This window comes from Eleutherodactylus coqui, chromosome 10, assembly GCF_035609145.1.
Source record: "Eleutherodactylus coqui strain aEleCoq1 chromosome 10, aEleCoq1.hap1, whole genome shotgun sequence".
In the NCBI taxonomy this organism is placed as follows: domain Eukaryota; kingdom Metazoa; phylum Chordata; class Amphibia; order Anura; family Eleutherodactylidae; genus Eleutherodactylus; species Eleutherodactylus coqui.
In genome coordinates, this window is record NC_089846.1 from 118768083 (window position 1) to 118791247 (window position 23165).

Genomic DNA, 23165 nt, shown 5'->3' on the forward strand with positions numbered 1-23165 from the left:
CATAAGATTATTTTACTGGGTGTTTTTATTCTTTCCAATTACCATGCAATTATAGCAACTCATTCCCCCCCCCCCCCCCCCCCGCCCCCCTGCTCATTTCTTTCCCCCACTGTAATATGGAAGATTTCACATGGATGGCTGACGAATACCGACTCGCACAGATGTACAATATACCTGTTTAGACATTTGCCACACACAGTCAATGAACTGAAGGAAGATTGGAGATCTGTCGGCGTCAGCGTGATTCTTGTCGCCATGCCCGATTCTCTGAAATTAGAAGAACAGTTTTCAGCTTTATGGATTTTTTTATGCAGGCTAGTCTGAAGGACATACTACGTATGTAGCGTTTATCACTAACGCCCCAGAATAGTTCTCTGACCGATGGAGCAGATTTCCATTAGTCGGACCTCACAATTTAGTTCAGCAGTTCAGAAGAGTGTTACACGACTGACTGGTATACTCTGTGTACAGCCAGTGGCGTCACTTATCAGGGGCAGCACTCCCCTCGTGAACGGATTGGCAGAATATGACTAACCTACCGGCATACTCTTTCTGGAGTTATTCCCTGTTATGGCAGAAACAGACACAGTCGAGCATACTTACTTGTTGTTTCCTTACAGTCCCATACAACAGAGTGGAAAGAGTCATGCCCGTACCGTCACCTCTCCACTCATTCTCTAGTGCGGCCTAAGCTCAGAAGAGACAGGAATCAAGGGACCCCTGTTCATCACATAGGTGCAGGTCCCACAGGTGGGACTCGCATCCATTAGGCATTTAAATATGCAAATACAGGTATAGCCAAGTTTAACTTGACACAATTATTTCCTGTAAAAAGTTATCGTGAAGCCATTGAAAAGCTATTGTTATCTTAAAGTGACCCTCAAGTTTTGGGACAAAATTCTGTGTCTGGACAGGAGAGAGAAGGGGGTTAATTACCTGTAGTTGTTCTAACCCCCGCGGGACAAAATTGTGTCTTGAAATCAGGGAGTCGCTTGAACACAACAAAAAAACATAGAAAAGCTATTGGAAGGGCAAAAACTATGCCACAGGGCTTACTCACGCTGGCGTATGTGGCCCACGTAATACACAGAGCTAGAAGTCCACTGATTTCTATTGGGTCACTCATACCTGCATGAAAAATAGAAACGCAGCATGTCCTGTTTTGGTGTATTATACACCAATATAGCCTACAGGGATGTAACATATGCAGCAAACGCGCATGTTACATGCTTATTGCCATGTACTGGATATTACATATCGTAATACGCAGGTCACGTACGCTCGTGTGAGCCCCAATGTGTTAAGAGTCAAGTTTGCAGCAGCTGTATAAATATGTAAAACTAGATGTATAGGCTTTCGCTTTTGACCTAGCATTCCAGGCGGCGCCCGGGTTACACTACAGACAGGCCGCTATATATCTGGATCTTGGAGATCTAAATCATGAACATAACTATTCTCAAAAGCGATTGCCAGCACAGAACTTTATCCAACGTGTAGTGTTGGATATGATATGGATATGTTCATAGTGTTCTTGATATGATGATCATGCAATATATGATGGATGGTGGTGAGGGGGGCGGATGGGGGGTCAACCTCTTTACAAATTATTTTTCTACGAAGAAAGGTGCTTTCTATACTTACCGATCCAAATTTATGTCCAAAGCTAATCCACTCCTTCTGTACCAACACCTCGAAGCCTTCTACGGTCCTATAGTAGCTATCCAGCATCAGCATGGCCAGAGACGTCAGCTGGGCGGTCCGATCCCAGCCATCGCTGCAGTGCACAACTACAGAACTCTTACCAGAAGCCACCTTGTCTGCTACTTGAATGGCTCCCGTCAAGACCAGCTAAAGAGAGAACACTCAGGTTAGTACCAACCAGCGTTGTGGCAACTGTACAGATCATTCCCATGCAGATTACATATCCTAAGGCAGGTGGCGTGCTGCCAGTGTAGACAGACCACACGACTGCTATGGTCCCACTGGACCCGGGACCAAATGGCCCTGTCCCTTGGCCACAGACTACTTGCCTCTCCATTATCGTGAATGTCCGGGCAGCAGCACCAGTATCTTAGAAACTCACAGTACTGCTGCTTTCTCTGCCGGTGCAGGCTGCTCCTCCCTACGCAGAACAGGTAGGAGGGGGAGGAGCAGCCTGCACCGGCAGAGAGCAGCAGTACTGTGAGTTTCTGAGACACTAGTGCTGCTAGCCGGGCATACTGGGGGGCACAGAGAAGGAAACACTCATACCGTATGGAGCCACAGAGAGAACAATAGTACCTAGAAGAGCTATGAAGAGGATCCGAGTACCCAGTCTGGATATACAGTAATTGCTTGGAGATACTTTCCTCTTTCTCTTGTGTGTGGGGCTACCGAGAGGGGACATTATCACTGTGTAAAGCCAGTTATACTAGAGCCGACCCATTGTATATAACCTAGCACATTATTAGATGCGCTGCCTCTTTTTGGAGGAGGATGATGTGGTGAAATTCAAAATTATGCAATGGGTCCCCATGACTTCTATGTACACAGCTGCCTAAGCCAATCTACTGAAGTGCTCCAATCACATCTTTGACAACCCCCCACCCGCTCAAACAGATTGGGTTGACTGGGGCAACGTGTGCCCATGCAGTTAGTTGAGCTCTACAAGACATGATACGGGAAAGACGTGAATGTCTTGAGATCCTAATTTACTATTATAACCCATGGGGTCTCTTTTCGGTTTAGATGCCATAGACATGATTGTACCTTAATGTGCTCTAACCAGTGCGTAGACTCCAGGCTGGAGAGCCAGTGAGATTCCTCAACATGTGGAAAGACAATATCCTTCAGCTTCTTCAGAGATTCCCTCATGACGTGGATGTTATGGATATCAAGAAAGACGAGTTCTGCGAATGGATAGGCATCGTCACTCTCATAGCCTCCTCCCGTCGCCTACAGGAAGACCAAGGAGAAAGCAGAATAGGTTCTAATTATAAAATATGGATTAAGGCCCATGAAGCACTAATACACAGGAAGCATCTCCATATTGTAGCCATCTGCAGGATATTTCCATGACTTATTAATGACAACCGTAGGAACACGATCCCAATATCTATTACCTTGTGTGTGACAATTGGCCAGGCTGCCTTATATGTAACATCGGACGGCTGGATGGCGATAGCGACCCAGAATTATATTTATTAGATATTAATGATATACGAGTCAACCTTATAGTATTAATAGAAACACAGTTTTATATGTATGAACAACAGTTCCTAGATATATAGAGGTTTGTGGGGCACATAGGCCATCATTACTGGATATTCTCTTTAAGGCCTCCTTCACACGGGCGACGAAGTCGCGCGATTTTGTAGCGATGCTACAAATCGCATGTATGACAAGCCCATGGTTTCCTCTGGTTTCCTTCACACATGAGATGTTTTGTAGCATGCTACAAAACGACACACAAACCTCGCAGGTCCGGCGATATGCCTGCGACACGCGAGGTTTTGTAGCCCATGTTTCTCTATGGAGCCTTCCTCTCTGTTGCATCGCATCGCGCGAAAACGCGGTTTGCATGAGATGCGGTGCAACTTTGGCAGTAGCAGATGCTACAAGGTCGCGTGATTTTGTAGCGTCACATGCGACATTGTAGCGCTACAAAATCGCAGTATTGCTGCGAGAAAATCGCAGCGATATCGTACGGTGCAACGATGCGATATCGCTGTGATTTTCTCGCAGCGATGCGGTGTCGCTTGTGTGAAGGAGGCCTAATGTGTAGGAGCTTTTAGATTGTTTTTGGAGATTATATATATGCACATCTTTATACCACGGTATTTTTTTAGATTTCATAAAGTAGCCAAATTTTTATTTTATTTCTAATAATTAGAACAATTACTCTAAACCTGATAATCAGAATTAAGTTTTATAATGGAAAAGAAATGATAGCCATTTACTGTAGCCTGGACTCTGTGATTTGGAATTTGTTAATAAAGTTATTTAGATCCGGAGTAAAAGGAGATGTGATGAGGTCATCACTAGAGATGAGCGAGCGTACTCAGTAAGGACAGCTACTCGAGCGAGTATCGTCCTTTTCGAGTACCTGCCTGCTCGCCCGCAAAGATGCAGGTGCCGGTGGGGGAGAGCGCTGTGTTGCGGGAGTGAGCAGGAGGGAGCGGGGGGGAAGGGGGAAAGAGAGAGAATCTTAGCGGGCAGGCAGGTACTCGAAAAGGACGATGCTCGCTCGAGTATCTGTCTTTACCAAGTACGCTCGCTCATCACGCCTCTTGTGCTCCACTGTGTCAGGTGGCAGTCACAGTGAAGCGACTGCCAGGTGACGTCATTTATCCGTGCCATGGAGCCGTCCGGCACCGCGAGCGTAATGATTGAACAGAAGCAAGATGGGTGTGTGTGTGTGTGTGTGTATGTATATTTATATATACACACACACACGCACACACTCTCTCTCTAATATAGAAATTATATATACACACACACAGAGTTTTATTATTGTGATGTTTATGCTTGAGAGGCCGTTCGCGGCTGAAACGCACTGCATTAAAGATTTTGTTCCATATTACAGAAAGAGCCCGGACATTTTCCTTCCAAACAAGCGCAGAAGAGTTTTAGTTTTTCTATTTGGAGCATTCACTTCGGGCTCATTCAGTTTGAAGGAGCACAACAATGTCAGCAGCTTTCCTGCGACCACAGAAGGACGTGGATTTCCCCCCATACTTGTATTAATGCCTCCCAGGATTTGGAGGAGCTAGTGGTGGTTTCCAGGAGGTAACCCCACCAGTCACTGGGTAAGTCCCCCTATTTTTTCCCTTGCTGTATTCATTTAGCAGCCATTACTACTGTCCTAATCTCTATATTTTTTAGGCGGATGGCGATAATGATTTGCTGAAGTCCAGCTTGATTGAAGTCACATAAGACTTCTCCTGTATCATACATCCCTCCAACATCCAAGGGCTTATTTACACTGGCGAGAGAACCGCATGACTGCGCCAAGTACATGAAGGATCATTCATTGTATCCAAACACTAAAGGCCCATTTACGCGCAATGATTATCGCTAAAAATTCGTTCAAACGACCGAATCTGAGCGATAATCGTCACATGTACACACGGGCATTGGACGCCTTTCATTTTGGACAATGATTTTAGGGTGAACTTAAAATCCATGGTTCAGCTACTGAGATAAAGCAGTTTGCTTGATCTGTCAGTAGATCGCAGGCTGTTACCTCCGTGGGAAGCCGGCAATTAACATTGTATTCTGCGGACACCCACAATGAGAACAATGCAGCTGTGAGCACAGCTGGGCGTATGATCGCAAGCTGGGCTCTGCAAACAGCTCCTGGAGGCCCTTTTATATGCAAATGAAGATGATAAAGTGTTAATGGCCATTAACACTTCATGCAAAAAGATTGCTAAAACGTTCAATTATTTGAAAGATTATCTTTGCATGTAAATGGGCCTTAATTTCTACCATCTTTTATCATAACAGCAGACGTAGTAAGGGACACTTGCGATACTCTGACAATGCCAGATCTCAAGGTTCAGTCTCTTACCTTATTAGCCACAGCGTTTACATTTGGCCTGGCATCGTAAATTGTCAGTTTTGAAGTTTGATTATTGGCATCTTTAATTATCTCCAGGTACCTCTCATCATCTTTATTCCGCTTACCGCTCATACCAACTAATGGCTGACTGCACCTTGTGATGACGGACTGATTTTCTGGATGTATCCAAGACAAAACCTGCGGTGGGAAGACATTTATTATTCGGAGAGCAAGGGATTTCTTTTTCTTTATTAAAGAAAGGTTTTTCCCTAAGTTTTCTGATCGTGAAAATACCTACAAACCGTACAATCGCCCACTTCCTATGTGATCTCCCTATTAATATCTGCACTCCTGCAGCAATGCCCCACGTCCATTGAACAGAGGTCAGGATGGGTGGTCCTGCACATTGCAACGTGTGAGACCACCTAACATTTCCCAGGCAGTGCCGATGATGGTGCAAACAGGAGCTACAGGGCAAGCAGGACTAAACTGCAAAAACTCACCCTTTGTAGTGGGAAAAAGGATCCATCATCTCACTGCACTGCGAGGAACAGCCCTGCCATGCCAATAAAGCGGGAAGTCTTGGTTTACCAAGTCTCCTGGGTGAGGAACTACTGAGGGACGTTACCAGGGACAAGAATAAAATACAAAACCAAGGGGATGGGGTACTTTTATGACGGAGATCATTTTAGAAATGAGCTTGTATTCACAAATATTAACTTTTTTACTATGCAGTGCAATAGAGCATGACTGTAATCTTGGCAATATCCCTTTAATAAATGACCATAAACCGTTGCAATCACAATTATTCAATCCCCATTGCAAATTAATTAGACATGCAAAATGTACAAACTTTCAGTTTTTTGCAAAAGTCCAGACAACAATTTAAGTACCTAAACACAGCTAATAAGTGGATTTTCCAAATTGAAGACAAATGACTATTGCAGTCCCAGAATTACTTAGCCCCTTCATGACAAATGTCTTCAGTACTTAGTGGAGCACTTCTTGCTGTTATGACCTGCTGCATAATCACACACTAGTTTCTGACAGCGTTCCTCATGGGCAATAGCCTCTAGTTCAATAATATTCTTGGGTCTGCATGCTGCAACCAACTTCTTCAAATCCCAGTGAAGATTTTCTATGGGGTTCAAGTCAGGTGACTGTAATGGCTACTCGAGAAACTTCCAGGACTTCTGAACCAAGCGTTGGTGGACTTTGCTTGGGATCATTGTCCTGTTGGAAGGTCCAATGATGCCCAAGCTTCAGCTTCCTCATAGAAGGCATAACATTTTCTTCTAAGATTACTTGATTGAATCCATCTTGTCCTCCGCATGCTGCAGGTTCCTAGTGCAGCCCAAGAGCATCACTGAGCCACCGCCATGCTTCACTGTAGGCAGGGGCTCTTTTCAGCATATGCTTTATTCTTCCTCCTCCAGACTTACAGCTGATCCATAGGCCCAAAAAGTTGCAGCTTTGTTCCATCGCTCTACAGAACAGAACTACAAAACTTCCCAGGCTGCTTTATAAGGTCTTATTTTAAAATTCCCCTTTAACACTATAGATACCTAATACATTAAAGGGGTTTTCCACGACTGAACTGTTACCGATCTATCCTCAGGATAGCCCTATTAAAGGGAATGGAATTGAGCGGCTACTGCAGGCACAGCCAATATCCACTGGTGGCGCTGTGCCCAGTATGAACTGAAGCGGCTGTGGTCACTTCAATCACCTTGTCGGCGGGGATCCTGAGCAGCGGGCTCCTGCAGACCAACTATTGATTACTTATCCTGAGGATAGGTAATCCTTAGTTTGGTCCCAAATATCCCTTTGAATTCATTTTTATTTATCTATTAAAAGGATAAAAGTACAAGAATAGTTTATAGAACAGTTCTGTATTAAGGAAGTGTATATAGGAGACGGCGTTAATAAATATTCGGATATTTTTTGGTTAAACAGGTCCTGATTGCCGCATAGACTAGAAAAGTCCAGGTGGCCCATGCCCAGTAGGGAAGGAGGGTAAAAGTTCTGCTCAGGAAGTGGCTTAAAATATTAGTGTAGGAGTAAATGGGACCCTTGACGTGGGCTTGCAAGCTTATGTGTATTGGTCAAAATATTAACCGATACCTCGTATTTATCGATGTTTATTATTTCTGTGGCAAGAAACATGGCTTTGAATGCTGGGGGAGCCCAGGGTAAAAGTGTCAGCGCGGTTCGCTTTTGAAGTGCAGGGTACCCCGCCAGGTTAAATCATATGTCATTAACAGGTTGTAAGCCTGCATGGTGCACCACATCTGTCTTTTCGCTTGGCACATGCCTCATCTATGTGTAATACTAAGCAATGACTCCCCTGAATATATGGTAGCTATGCAAGTGGTTGTTCATCAGTGTTTTGCACCTGTGCTACCTTCCCCATACAGCAATTTGGCTGTCTGCATGCTGAGGGATGTGGTTCTATACCGACCCTTGTATTTCCTATCAGTACGGCCGAATGCACACAGACGGATTTGCATTACGGAATCTGACCCGGCCGTGTGCATTAGGCTTAAGTATGATCGTGATTTTTAGGAAGTGGTAAAAGACAAAATGCAATATTGTCACCTTTAGGTGATGCTCTATTTATTTACTATGTACGATTGCCACCTCTTCTACATACCGGAATCCTGTTCCTGGACCTGAAGGCAGCGACTTTCCTGAGATCATCATCTGTGGCGTTAAATGGGACCATTAACAGAGGAGGGTAGGTGTCGCAGAATTCATACGCTTTATTAATAAAGGTTAATCTCCAATTATTGTTTGGAAGACCCTGGAGGAGAGGAAGAGACACGGGAAGACCAATTTATGCCAGCAATTTCACTTCTTGACCGTTTCTTTCCACTGTACTGTGTCCGTGTAACCACAGGGTGGTGATCAAATCTCACAATATGAAGGCAATGGCTTTTTTTTTGCAAACAATATAGAAAGAGAGAAAAAACACAAAAGACATAAATACCAAGCTCAACACTTCACACCGTGATCTCCGATAGCATCTGAGCGAGCCCGCGGTGTGAAGAGCGCTTGGAGGTGTAGCGGAGCTCTAAGTGGAAATGTACAGACACAAAATGGGTGTAATCGCTTTAATGGCATAACGATTGAGAATGTTAGGAGGGCGGAGTGGCCATTGAGCTGGCAGCTGTTGTACTAACAGGCTGACTCAACCTAGGCAGGAAGCCCGGGAGCCTTGCTCATACCACATGGAAGTTTTCAGACAGTAACGTGAACCACTTATTGCTTTGTATGTCAGCCTGACACAGATGAAGTAGGTAAAACGAGGAGGGTATTAATTGGCGGACGGTGACACTTGCTATATAACCAGTGCGTATTCTCCGTAAGCTCCACAATGCAAGCGGTGGCTCCCGGCTGATTCTAGTACAAGCTGAACTACTATAGGCTACATGGTCAGACGGGCTAGGTTCACACCCAAAGAGGAGAAGGGAATCACTCATTGTAATCCATCTCCTCCCTTCCTGGACAGCAATACCTAAGCTCAAATATTCCTACCATCACCATTCTTAAGAGGGGTTTCTAGGGGGAAAAAAACAAAAACACTTTTGATGACCCATTCTCAGGATAATTCATCAATAATTTAATCGCCAAGGAACTGCAAGCCGATCGCCTGTCAGTGCAGCGGGGACAGACATCCACTTAGGGGCAAAAAAAAAAAAAAAAAAAAAGAAGTGCCCTAGTCGGCTTCACTCCCATTCAAATCAATGGGAGCTGAAGCTGGCTATTCTACTTCCACCTCGAAACCGGGGACTGATGCGGAAGTGTAATAGCCGCTTCAGATCCCATTGATTTCAATGGGAGTGAAGCAAGCAAGGGCACTTTCGCTACTGCCCCCTGCACTGACAGTGGATCGGACAATCAGCTCATCACCCGGTATCCCGAGTGGCAGATACCTCAGTAGATTACATATGCAAAAAAAAGTTGGGTTGACTGTACCGGCCCGGGCTCCTCCTCAGCGCAGGTAGTGCAATGTGCAACAGAAGAACCACCAAGAGTCATTGACAACTAGACACTAGATTGCAGATCAAGCAGACAGTCTTCATAGTGCAATTGGGAAAGTGCAACACTGGACGGGGCTCGTTAACAGAGGCAGCGCCCGCAGTCACATGACTTCTGTGTTCTCACCATTGTTGTGGCTGCAATTTACTTTTTTTTTTTTAAACTTGGGACATTTTTAGAGCTTTTAGATTTGTTAAAAGCAGAATAAAGTCCAACACAACTTCCTTCTTTATTCCACCCGCTTCATGTCCATAAGACTGTTTTATTCAAAGTGAACAAGGCAAACATGCACAGGCTTCACAGGATAGAGGACAACTTGCTGATCGGAGGGGGTCTCACCCCTGAGACGTCCACAGACTGAGAACAGGACTCCTGTGTCCCCCACTGTATCAATGTAGGGGGCGCTTTTCCTCCCGCAGCGACATGAGAATGAATGGAGCGCTGGCCGAGTATGCACAGTCAATGCTCCATTCATTTCAATGGGACGGACAGAAATACCCAAGTGCTTGCCACCTGGCTATCTCCACAGTTCCACTGAAAGTGAATGAGGCAGCAGCACTCTTGTACGACCAGAACTCCATTAAGCCTCCTCCTCAGTGCGGGGGTGCAGTAAGCAAGCCTGGAAACCCAGGACCACCGTTCTCGGGCTTGGTGGGGGTCTCAGCAGTAAGACCCTCACCAATCAGCAAGTTATTCCCTATCCTTTGAACAGGGTTGATAACTTGTGATTCTGGTGCAGCCTCTTGGAGGATCTAGTCTATGTATGGATAAGTGATGTTCCTCCGCATGAGTGGATGACAGTACTAGTGTCCCTTAGGCCGTATTTACACAGGTAAGAAAAACGCGGAGAGATCTGTGCAATTGCGAGAAGCCCAGAACTCGCATGTCGTAATATCCCAATGGGTGTATTAATATGGGTGATTTTTCTCTGACAGCGACAAGATAGAATGTCCTGTTTTTGGAGCAAAAATAAATTGTACTCATATGATTTTCAGGCGAGCGCAATACGGTTTTTAAAACCGCTTTCCTACTGAAACATGTGATTTTCATGCACGTGAAAAACTACAAGTGCAGAGATGTGATGAGTTTTCTTACAAAACGCATCACAAGTCGCAGTGAAAAGCACGATCTTGCTCTGAGTTTCTCAAATGGATATCGCGCTCGCCGGCCTTAGGTAGATCCATGTAACAGGCTGTCCCCGACGACTGGTGACAGATATGGCAGACAAACGGAAAAGAATCCCGTAGGACGTCAACATTTGCAAAAGGCGCAAGAATTTATTCCGCGCCCAATAGGATTTTTGCTCTACATTACAGCTTTTTCCAAGGTTTTAGCGTAGAGCCGAAACGTCGCAGCATTTATGTTTGACTTGGAATAAATTCTTGCATGTTTTTCAAATGCCGACGTCCCACAGAATTCTTTTCGGGTCACCGGTCTGGAAGCTGTCCAATCTTCATGGACCCTGCACATTATCACGGATGAGAAGAGGATATATTTTTCACAAGGACCATTGGCCTATGAGCCATGTGAAGAATAGTTCATCTGAATAGCCTCATAGTCCATTATGGGGGGGGGGGGGGGGGTGCTGTATGTGGGATGTACGGACGGCATGCATCTCACAAATACGGCCGTGTGAACGGGCCCCAAGACTGGAGAACAGTTTTAAACGTGTGTGTATTCTAGGCAGGCAATACAATGAACAGACCGTAATCTCTGCGATTGAGCATTTCCCTTACCTGTCTCTGAAACTCTTTCACAGGATCATACATATCCCAACCATTCTTGGGAAATCTTTCTTCACTTACAAACGCAAAGAATTGCTGGAAGAAAAAGAATATATATATATCACTTGCAGGAGTCATCATATACTTGCCATCTTTACTGGGAGGTCTACAACTATATCATCACATATGTACGTGTATTCCTATCACAGTGGTACCTTCACCTGTGCGGTTCTTCTCGTGAACAGGTAAGACATTGGTTTTTGACTGTGCGGCCCACTAATGGCCCATGTAAATAAACCTTTATGGTGGCCATACACAGAGTACAGTCAGCTGAATGCGCCAATTTCAGTGGGACCGCCAACAATGAGGTGTATGGATGTGGGCCTTCTGAATCTCCCCTGAAAGCAGATGGCCGGGCAAAGAATGATTGATCATGTAGGAATTCAACATACCTGTCCCTTTTGCTTGCAGGGAGATAAGCCGACACTGGGGGTGTCTGGCAGCAGCTTATTCCCCTCTTGCACTTGAGTGAAGCTGAAGGAGGAGGGGCATCAGGAAGAGGAGCTGCCAGCCGAACTACTGTTCAGGCGACAGCTACCTAAAGTGTACGGACAGCCTTAGGGCAGAAAACAATGGCTCTCTAGATATGGCAGAACGCCGTGCCTCTTTGGTTGGCAGCAGTATACAGCACTTACATCTCTTGTTTAGGGATGATGCATTGTAACTGCGCAATTGTTTCAGATGTCTAATTAGTGCATTTAACACACAACCCTAATGCTTTAAAACCGACGCCGTTGTTTCAGCAAACTTTGCATCATGCTACCCATAGAAGTGTAAGGAGAGGGGAGGAAGCAACTGCAGAGCGAAAGCGAGACAGAAGCACACAGGAAGCTACTGCAGAAGACTAATAAGTGTCTCATTGTGACCCTGTACTGGATTGACCGTTACACTGCTCAGTACTGCTGCTGAGGGTATACTACAGAGATCGAGAATAGGAGATCCTGCTCCCTAAAGGTGCAGTGTATAGAATACATCATAGCAGCTAGTCTCCACCCACCAGCTCAGGGATAACAGAGAATTAAATCTACAGCCTGCAGAGGGGAAAACTGGTGAAAAATGCAGGATGCAAGTCATATATTGGCCAAAAATAGTGTTATTCCCCATGTACGCGTGTCAGCCAATTCTGAGAAGTCATCAGATACGACCATATTGCTTTAACACCAATACCAGAATAGCCAACACACGGCTGTTTAAGAAATATAGGTCAATTTCACAAAAAATTACAGCAGTGTCCACGGCTCTCGTTAGAGGAAGGAAGGAAAAAGGCAGCTTGTAATCAGGAGCGTTCACAAGAGAGAACGAAGGGGGATAATGTGTACAGAAAGCAATCCGAACATTGTGTCTACCGCTGTGCTTTGAATGACAGATTTGCTGTGATCAGTATCTTTCCCCAACACGGCAATTTCTGCACAAAGAAACATCTCCTTTACTTACAAGCGCCCGGCAATTCCTTACTGCTCCATTACTTAACACATTTATATTGAGGTGAGGCTACGGAAGACAAGACTGAGCAGTGCAAGAAATCAATGAATGTTCCGATACCAGGAATACAATGGGTTAAACATGGAGCAACATATGACTGTCCACAGCGAAATCCAAAAGTATCCGAGGTAGGACGTGACAGCACTGGGCCTACAAGGTCTGACGTGGCTCGGGCGCTGGGTTTTCAGTAAGGTATTAGGACTAGTCTTCTGGTTGAAGCTGATTGATTGATGCACATGAATTAATGCCAGCTTATGATCTTGTAGCTGACACCCAAGGGCGATTCTCAAGAGTTGACAGTTGGCATGCCACCGATTAGCCCCATGCAATGTTGCCCATCTGCATGTGGCTACCCGCCAGAGTTTCCGCATGGGATTCCAATACGTTGCTCCCCCCCCCCCCCCCCCCTCAACAAGGCAGATTTTAATTGAACACAATGGGAAGCAAAATCCAAGCGTTTAGTCACGCGGTAAACACGCCGAAATCTACACGGAAAGTCCGCCATGTGAACATGCCCTTAAAGGGGTATTCTAGAGAGTCAAAGTGGAAGTTACATATGATCAGCAGACGGAATGCCATGTCGTAGCAAAAAGCACCGGATAGTATCTAATATACAGGGCGCCTCAAAAGTGTGGAAACGCCCATATAGAATGACAGCGGTTTGGGAGTTGGTGAACCGATTTTGCACAGAAGCTGCAGGGTAAAGGAGTAAACCTTTTAGGTCATGTGTCCAACATGACGGCCATTTTGAATTGAACTCAAATTTTTTGCGATGGGAAGTGCAAGATATATCAGACCGGCAGAGAATGTCACCAGAAAAATAGTGTACTGTACTTCACTTTTCTGATTTCACATACAGCGACTGTGTTAACAGAAGAAGGAACACAGTTATGTTAAAATAAAGCCCACCATTGTTTTTCTGGTAGTTTGCTATATCACACACCTACCCTCCCATTGGAAAACAAGCAACGTTGAATCCAAGATGGCGGCATTCAAAATGGCCATCATTTTGATCACATGGCCTAACATGCTTCGTCTTTCCCCTGCAGCTTGTATGCAAAATTGGATCACCATCTGACAAACCGTTTTCATTCTACATGGGAGTTTCCACATTTGACACACCCTGTATGTACATCTTACCCCAGGTTGGCACAGTGTGTTCTCAAAATAATCTGCCCTCATGTATATGCATTATGTACTACACGTTATACCCAACACTCACATAGCATCCTCACATCATCTACATCCACACAAGCGGTGAGCAGCTACCTCTCTCAAACACACAAGTCTACATTGTAGAATGTACATTTTCACCCATCGTCTGGTGAGGTTCCACGATGACGATTTAATGAAGTTGCCAAATTAACAAATTCCAAACTTCACTCTGTGAGATCATGGTACGTCCTTGAATATATAATAGAGAAGAGGAGCGCCGAGCTGCGCAAGCGGAGAGAATGCGACGACCAAAGGGACCTCCACGTTGGTTTGCCCTGGGAATCCGGTGCATTCAAAACAGCTGCCGCCTTTACGTTCTAACTATTATTTCTAATTCCGCTGACTACTTTTCCTGGGCACGGATATTTAAATATATATGGATTGCAGTCGCCATTCCGGGCGGGCTTTCTACTAGTTTCTCATATAACCGAAGCGGGACAGAGCGGTGTTCCTACCAAAACTGAAAGTTGATTCCTATAGCGGACTGGCTACAATCCAAGCTATAGAAACATTGACACTAGTTTTTTTTACCAGGTGGCTGCCTGGATGTTCATTGAATAAGACTGTGGTTCATGTCACCACCAAGAAAGAGTCAAGCAAGAGAAAAGTGAAATAAATCGGACGCTACACCCTAGTTATCGACAAGGGTCACGGTGGACAGAACCCCAATGCTCTAACATTGGTGGCATGTCCTACGATAGGCTACTATGGAAAATAGATCAACGGCCTTTAAATCTCTTTTTAACATAAATGAGCCCTAGATGTGAAATGATCTATACGGAAATGCAGGCATTTAGTCATGAAGTCCCCACGTTTATTAGCAGCGGAGGCATTATCCTAGAAGTATATAATTACATCCGCTTACACAACGCTGATGATTGATGGCTCTTAAATACAGCACATAACGCTCATGTTTTGCACCATCAGGTCTTTCGAATAGAAAATAAGCGGTTTGACATGTAAAACTAGTCTGGTAATTTAAAGACAAGTATGACTAAAGCATTTAGTGAGGGTGGAAGGAAACACTGCGCACGGCTTCCTGATGCCTACTGGATAGAAACTAACGAAGATCTGTACAACAACCAACTTGGTCAAGGCAGAACCAAGCCGAAAAACCCACGGAATGGTTCATAACGCTAACAAAATCTGTATGTAGAGAAGATCAGCCCGATGGTAGCACATCAGGGAATGAAGGGTTACTAGAACGAAGTACAACATTAACAACAGAAGCTTATAGGGCTGCGTTCACAAGTAGTGGAGTTGGTGAGGAAAATCTGCAGCAAAATTTGTGTAAAAATAAAAAACCAAAAAATAATAAAAAATGCACTATTGGTGCTGATTTTGACGCGGATCCACAGCAGGCTTCACCACTCTAATTGAAAGACTAAAATCTGCTGTTGATCCACGTTAAAATTGTCAATTGCTATTGCATGTAGAAATATGACGCCCCCCCCCCCCCCCCCCCAAAAAAAAAAACAAAAAAAAAACCACGATCCCATATTGCACTTTTTCTTTTTTACTGGGCTGATCATATACTTTCTCACGCCTTTACAGTGACATCCCCCGAAACGGTGGGAAGACCTTCCATAAACTTCAGATAGTTGGCCAGTCCCACCGATTTCCCTTTGATGTCTTTGAGGGCCCTTTACACAACACAGAACTCCATTTTTCTAACTTCCCTCATAAAGATGTATTCCCATCTCAGGAATCCCATTTCAAGGCGTTCGAAATCACAAAACCACGCACTTACCCATAAGACCATTATTTCCCAAATGCTCCATTCTGCAGATATTGTAGGTATTGATTCCTCTTGTCCTCCGTTTCTCTAGCAACGAGCAGTAAACAATCAGACATTTTGTGTGGAAAGAAAGAGAGCACAATGGTAGCCGGTGGCCGGGCCGAAAGCTCATTCATACGCTCCCGAGATCCCAGGCGTGAGATTGAAATGGAGGACGTGCACAAGCGCCGTAGAAGAGGTGGCCTGTTCTCCTGGCAGCGAGCAGTAAACAACCAGAGGCCAGAGGAATCAAGAGCTGCAGTATCTGAAGAACGGAGCATTCTGGAAATAAACATCTTATGGGCGAGGGCATTGTTTTGGAATTTCATTCTCCATGAAATAAGATTCTTAAGGTAGGACATGTGTGGATCCATACTGCTGTGAAAATGCAAGTCAGCTTAAGATTGCTGCCATAAATAGGGTGACCTATCCAGCGTGAAAAATGCTGTATGAACATGCCCTAATGTGCAAATATGTATCTTCCTCATTATATATTTTCGTTTGTTGTCACCTTAAAAGGGAACCGGTCACCTTCCTAAAGCTACATAAACTAACAGTTACTTAATGGCTTTTTTTTTTTTTATTTATTCGTTCCCTAGTTCCCACCACTGAAGTCCATGCAGCACACAGAAACCCAATCTAGCCCTGTGCACGCGCTCTTCCATAGACTTGTATGGGGGAGCACATGCACAGGACTCTGCAGCGGGAACCGGGGAGTGGGTAGGTATAGGAGAAAAAAAATATATAAGATCACCCCCCGAATCCCTGTTACCTTCCCTAACCCCACCATAACACAGGGTGCTTTGACACCTAATGATTTATCGTTTGCATGAGTGAATGTTGCCAGATTTGCCCGTGCGGCCTGTTTATACAGGCAGATAAATCGTTCGCTAAATCGTCCAGCCGCTCACATTCACTGTACGAACGAATGACCGAACTATCTGCATTTCAGCGAACAATTAGCGAAAGACCCAACGATGATTTTCATACCTGCATAAAGCGATTGAGGAATAAGCGAATGAATTCTCGATCGATCATTGGCTGCGGTTACAATGAACAACTATCGTTAGTTACGCTTGTTTAAACTAGTCTTTGAACAATAATCGTTCCGTGTAAAAGGGCCTCCAGTTTATGGTGCTTTAGGCAGGTAAAAGGTCCCCTTTAGTCCTCAGTGTCGAGGTTTTATAAAGCAAAAATAGTTCTAGAAAGAAGCCTAGGAGGGATGTAGCTCCACTCAATGTGATGAACCGCTCTGACAGCTTCCAGTAAAGTCCCAGCCCTACAAGTCCTCCCTGTTGGGCACCGGCGGCTCCAGAATAAGCTTTGTATAAACTCCAATTAAAGGCTCTTGTTATTAGAACATTTCATTGGTGCTGGCTCCATATTAGACTGGCTGTCCACGGGCGAGATGTCATAGTGAGGTCGGCGGTGATCAATGGCCGGCGGAGCTCGCATGACAAGTTTTCCATACGATAACTATGGACAGTGGCAGCCCTACGTCCACGAGTTGAGCATCATAGCGATTCTCCGCTTGCGTGATTGAAATCGCGGAATGACACAATTCTCCGCGGTGAGCCTATTAGATAGGCTCATTGCAGAGACCTTACGGTGCTCCTCCCCCGTGGCGGAATATCGCTAGTGACATTCCATTGTGGCCGTGGACAGGCGGCCTTGATTTACTCTACAAAACACCTCCTTCGGCCCCGAATGTATTTGCGTGTGCAATACATGGTGAATAGAACCCTTTGATTTCAATGGGTTTGTTCATATGCATGTATTTTGCGCACAATTTCGGTCACGCAAGAAAATATGCAGCTCTGTTTTCCTGCACATTTGCGGGGAGGGGCGGGACGAGGGCAGAGCCAAGTTCCGCCCCGTCCCATTGCAAATAGTGACGAGGGGCGGAGAGGGAGCGGGAGCTCAGTGCACTGCTCCCGGCCCGGTCCGCCTCCTCCCGCTGCAGAGAGCGCCAGCATATATTGGCCGGGCGTGAAAACCTGGCCGATATACGCACGTCGGAATAAGCCCTAAGCCTGGGTTCCCACACAGCGGAATCCCGGCGGAAATCTTGCGGTTTGGCTGCAGTGAAAAACCGCGAGATTTCCACCGGGAGAAGCGCTGCTTCAAAACCCGCGGCACTTAGCCGCGGGTTTTGAAGCGGCCTGGCCGCTCGCTCCTTCGCTGCGGCCGGCGCTCCCATAGAGGAGAGCGCAGCCGCAGCGGAGGAAGAAAAAGAATGAGCATGCTGCGGCTGGCTAATCCGCGCCGCAGTGCCGGCTTCTGACGGCTTTGCCGTCAACATGGCTGGCCACACCCGTGATTAGCGGCCGCAGGCGGATCTGCCGCGGCGAAATCCTGGACGGAATTTCCACGGCAAATCTGCCCCGTATGAACCCAGCCTAAAAGTTAAAAAAAAAAACCCTTTTCCTGTATTTATAAACACATTTTTTACAGCACCATGTCTGTAAAGGTCCAATCTATCAAAATTAATGCATTATTTATCCTGCATGGGGAACACTGTCAGACGAAGCAAGAAAAAAAAATAAAATAAATACACGCCACAATTGGTCGTCCCATCTCCAAGAAACTGTACTTCAAAACAGAAAACTACAGCTTGTCCTGCAAAACATAAGCCCTGCACAACCCATCGACTGAAGGAAAGTTACGGAAGTCAGAAGACGGCCACAGAGTAGTACAAGTAGTACAGAAAATAATAAAATTAATATATATATATATATATATATTTATTTCACAATGATCCATGGAATAAAAAGTTATGTCACCATTAAAGACCAGTGTGTACGCCATAAAACAAGCCGCTCCCCCACTACCCCCCAAGATGGTGGAGCAGCGCTGCTTTTCCCCATTTCACTCCTCTTAGTACCTTGTAAAAGTTATGGCACATTTTAAAGTACCATTGAAAAAAGTACGGCTAGGTCCTGCAAAACTAAAATCCTCAGACGGTTTCATAGACCAAGGGGAAAAAAAAGAACAAAAAAAGTTATGAATTTTTGAAAATGTGGAGGAAAAACCGAAAACAAAAAAAGGGCCCCGTCTTTAAGGAGTTAAGATTTTTATTATTTATACATTAAACACCAAATTAAAATGTCTTTTCAATTCTTTCCAAACTGATAATTGCGAAAGAACCCCCCCCCCTCCCCGCGCCAATCTTCCGAGGACGGAGCAATGTAGATGGGGCCGAGGACTCGCTTACAGTCTTACTTTAGAGCTACATTTCCAGAAAGTGAACTGTGAAAATAGCGGTCAGGATATAATGGAGGAGCCGGCTGAACTGAGACAGAGAAGCCATTTGTCTTGGTCAGCGGGACGAGGCGGGACAAGGTTATACATATCACCGTTCAGCACAGTCCATCAGAAGGAGCCGGCTGGAGGAGGAAGAGATGTTTATTTAGCCGGACACGACGGATATATGGTGAAGGCCGCTTCGTGCAAAGACATGGCACTTATAGTAGTAACAGAGTATGTAAGACCGAATGAAGACAATGGCCATCTAGTTCAGCCTGTTTATGGATAGAAGAGGCTCTGCAGCCTGACTGTATGTGGAAGCTCTTCCATAGAGCGCCACACGCAGCCCAGCGCACACCAGGAGATCTAGGTGGCAGATTCACAAGGCAGACACTGAGGCCGGCTGCACCCGGCGCTGGCAGCGCGTACCTGCTTTCTTTTCTCTTCATCTGTACCGCGGACGGTCCGCACGACTCACCATCGGACATATGCAATGCAGATTCTTTTTAATCTCCTGCTTTTTCTGTGGAATCCGCAGCCTTTGCCACAATATCAATTGCAGACGGGGTTTGGATCGGATGGCTTCTATTGACTTTAATGGAAGTCATCCGTGCGGACTCCGCAAAAAAAAAAAAAAAAGGAGCATGCTGCGATTTTTCATCCAAGAGCAGCAACCGCAATTGGTTTCCACTCGTGTGCATGAAGAATAACTTTTGCGTAGCATGCTATGGGCGGTATTTGCTGTGGAATGCAGAGGCAGACACCCACTCCGGAGTCCGTAACACAAATCCGCCCGTGTACGTTTACTGCGTTTCCAGCGGCGCTGACGCACGTTTTTGACCGCGTCTGACTGCATTTTCAGCACAGTTCTAAACGCAGCCAAGCAAGCGGATAATGCCAGAACTGAAAAACTCTGCTGAAAACGCGGGAACCACATTGTACCTCGTTTTGTCATTTTAATGGGCAAAGCATTGCATTTTAAAATGCAGAAAGCGTGAAAATAGAACAGACAGCGATTGAAAAACGTGTAAATGTGCACCAAATCCGTAACAGTAGCTGTGGACTTGCTGCAGATTTTCCACAATGAGAACATGCAGATAACCCTCTGCAAAATCTGCAACAGATCCCAACAGCAGCCGCAGATTTGAAAAGCAGATTTTGGCCGCCTGCAGACGAGCGAGTCAGATCCGGCAGCGAGAATTCTCGCCGCGCGATCCGACCCGAGAGCCTGCAGAGACGAGCGCGTACTCACCCGCGCCTAGCGGCCCCGGCTCTTTCATGTGCCGGCTGCCGCGCAGCCCGGAGCCGGCGGCCGGGTGAGTGCGTGCCCCGCAGAAAATTAGGACATGCCGCGGTTTGTTTGCCGCGCGAGATTTTGCGCGGCCAAACCGCGGCCGTCTGCATAGAAGTGCGTATTTTAATGCACTCCTATGCAAACTTTCAGCGGCGGAAATCCCGCGGGAAATCCCGTGGCGGGATTTCCGCTCGTGTGCAGGCGGCCTTTCAGTGTAGAAAATCTGCACAAAGTCCACGGCTGATCTGCCCTTTCGGACATGGGGTGCGTTGGGTGCAGATTTTGTTGTAGATTTTACCCCTTCAATTGAATTTAGAGGTGAAATCTGCTGCGGATCCACACCAAAATCAAAAGCAAAATTTGCGCTAAATGGTGTGGATTCACTGCAAATCAGCTACGTGTGAACCCACCCGACTGCTGTATCGGGCAGCAGGTGACCCTGTAAACAAGAGTCTGAGGTGGAGGGACCCTACATCCATCTCTGCTCTCTCGAAGAGATATTATAGTTAAACTGCTAACAGCATCTGCAGAGCACCACGGGGGAAGTTTTCATTTCCTGCAATTTTGGAGAAATCATTACAGGATCAGCCAAAATGATAAAGTTACAGTTTTGATAAGAAAACATTAAGGTATTCGTTATGCAATTCGAATACAAAATGCATTCATTCTTCTATTAGTCAGTAAGTCCTCCTTACATTCAGCCAAACCAAAGGTTCATGGCAATGCAGCAGTTGGGAATGAGAAAAAAAGTTAATAAAAAACTAAGTGAATCGTTTGAAATGAGCAGATTAATGAGTAAAGTATCTGTAAATCCTTCACTGAGAGACCTTGCAGTCAGTTATCTGTGGGTGAAGTCATTAATTGGGTGTCCAGAGCACAAGCCCTGTTTATGTGCACTATTAGGGTCCATCAGCATTATAGAGCTGGGCCACCTCTATGGCCCAGAAGAGAGCTGCTCAGTAATAACAGCAACCATTCTGGCCGACCGTCTGCTCTTCTGTTACAGTCAGGCAAATGGCCATCCTGCAATACTAGATTCAAAAGGGGTTGTAAGTATTTTTTTTAAACATGTGTCCTATGCAGTAATATATTAAAGACACATACTTACCTCCCCTGACTCTCTACAGCTCCCACACCACTGCTCGGTCCTCCTTGCCCGTTTGATTACAGGGTGCAGTCATCCTGTATGTGGGATGTCATAGGCTGCTGCAGCCAACAGGAGCTTAGCGATTGAGGGACAAGCTCTGTCATTGGCTGCAGCAGCCTGTGATGTCCCGTAAACACGCTGCTGCTGCCTGTAAATATGACTTCATGAGGCAAACCAGAAACTGTAGGGTGGGACACAGCGGGGTCCAGGAGAGGCAAGTATCTCTGCCATTGTAGTGAAAGGGGTGTGGGGGAAGACTTGAACAAACCCCTTTAACCTGCAATGGTTGCTACACAGCAAGTACATATCTGGCTGTGATTTCCCACAGTTAAGGCTACCTACACACAGGTCAGTGTGATACCAGGCCGTGAAACTCTGCCCGATATTGCACTCATGACCGTGCGATTTACCTGCGGAATGCAAAAACGCCCATATCGCATCTGAAATGCTGATCCCCTCGCATGAGTTTCACATGCAATAGAGGATCATAAGTGTTTCCCATTGATTTCAATGGGAAACCCTCACATCCCGCGGCATGAGAGAGCCATACGATACATTAAAGCTCCCATTGAAATCAATGGGTGATGCGTTCCAAAAAACGCGAAGAGACAGGACATGCCTCTACTTCAAAAGAATGGGGTTCATATTCACACAAGATTCACAGCCAGGTGAAAGCGGCCTAACTCAGCCGACTGCCCCAAACCTGGGGTGATCTGCCATTTATCCCAAGCCCTGCATTCTGGGGGGAGCATGCCCATCTTTGCAAAGCCCCTTTAATACAGAGTTTCACTTTTTCTCTCCGCACAGTGGATCTTACTCACTGTGCTCGATAAGGGACACGAGCAGCGCTACTATGTGTGTTATACGTTTAGCTAGATTGTGTCTGCTGTAACTGTGACCTAAACAATAGTCGGACCACCTTCTATAAGTAATCAATGCAAAACTCCAGGCAACTCCAAAAAAGTTCACCTACTTTTTTTTACAATTTTAATGGTTGTTCAACCAAGAGTTAAGCCGGCCACAGATGGATTTTTTCAGTGGAGCCCACCGATTTGGACAGAATCCTAAAGGGACGGCTTGACTGAATGTTACCGTTTCCATCTTGGGACATCGGATATGAACAGTTCAGGTTATTACCATGAAAAAAAAAAAATTCCTCTGAAAATCGTCAGCCTTTGAATTGACTGACAGGCACTCATTTCCATCTCCCTCTATATAAATCACAATCTATTCAGGCCAGCGGAGCTATCAAATGTCTGAATGTCCATTTATATGTAGCAATTTATCAAACCACTGAAGAGCTATCTGCGGTTAGAAGAATTGTCACAAGTATCGGATGGACATTAGCATCAGTATCATTTCCATCCATAGGCCACTACTGATCATAGCGGCTAAGTGAGTGCAAAATGTACAGAGGAGAATTCTTCATGTCGCCCCAACTTATCGAGGAACTTTTTGGGACATTTAAACAATGCAATCATAGCTCCAATGGCTTGAAATCAGACAAATCAGCATTATTGCTACATTATTAACCCTTTCCAATCCACTGTCTGACATCTAAAGACATTATGATTTAAGGCTGTACAGCTCCGATGTAGGAAGACGTCCGTCGGGGTTCTCTTACTGTATATTGCCAG

At 45.5% G+C, this 23165-nt stretch overlaps 1 protein-coding gene across 2 annotated transcripts in view; it reads right to left on the bottom strand.

The window, feature by feature from the left end:
- MTM1 (myotubularin 1) overlaps positions 1 to 23165 on the bottom strand; it is a 71548-nt gene that overhangs the window by 14122 nt on the left and 34261 nt on the right. For both annotated transcript variants that reach the window (XM_066581784.1, XM_066581785.1), the window contains exons 7-12: positions 11320 to 11403; positions 8196 to 8345; positions 5552 to 5740; positions 2749 to 2934; positions 1642 to 1848; positions 175 to 267 (exon numbers count right to left, since the gene is read on the bottom strand). In XM_066581784.1, coding sequence (XP_066437881.1) covers positions 175 to 267; positions 1642 to 1848; positions 2749 to 2934; positions 5552 to 5740; positions 8196 to 8345; positions 11320 to 11403 — 909 coding nt within the window. The remainder of the gene's footprint in view (positions 1 to 174; positions 268 to 1641; positions 1849 to 2748; positions 2935 to 5551; positions 5741 to 8195; positions 8346 to 11319; positions 11404 to 23165) is intronic.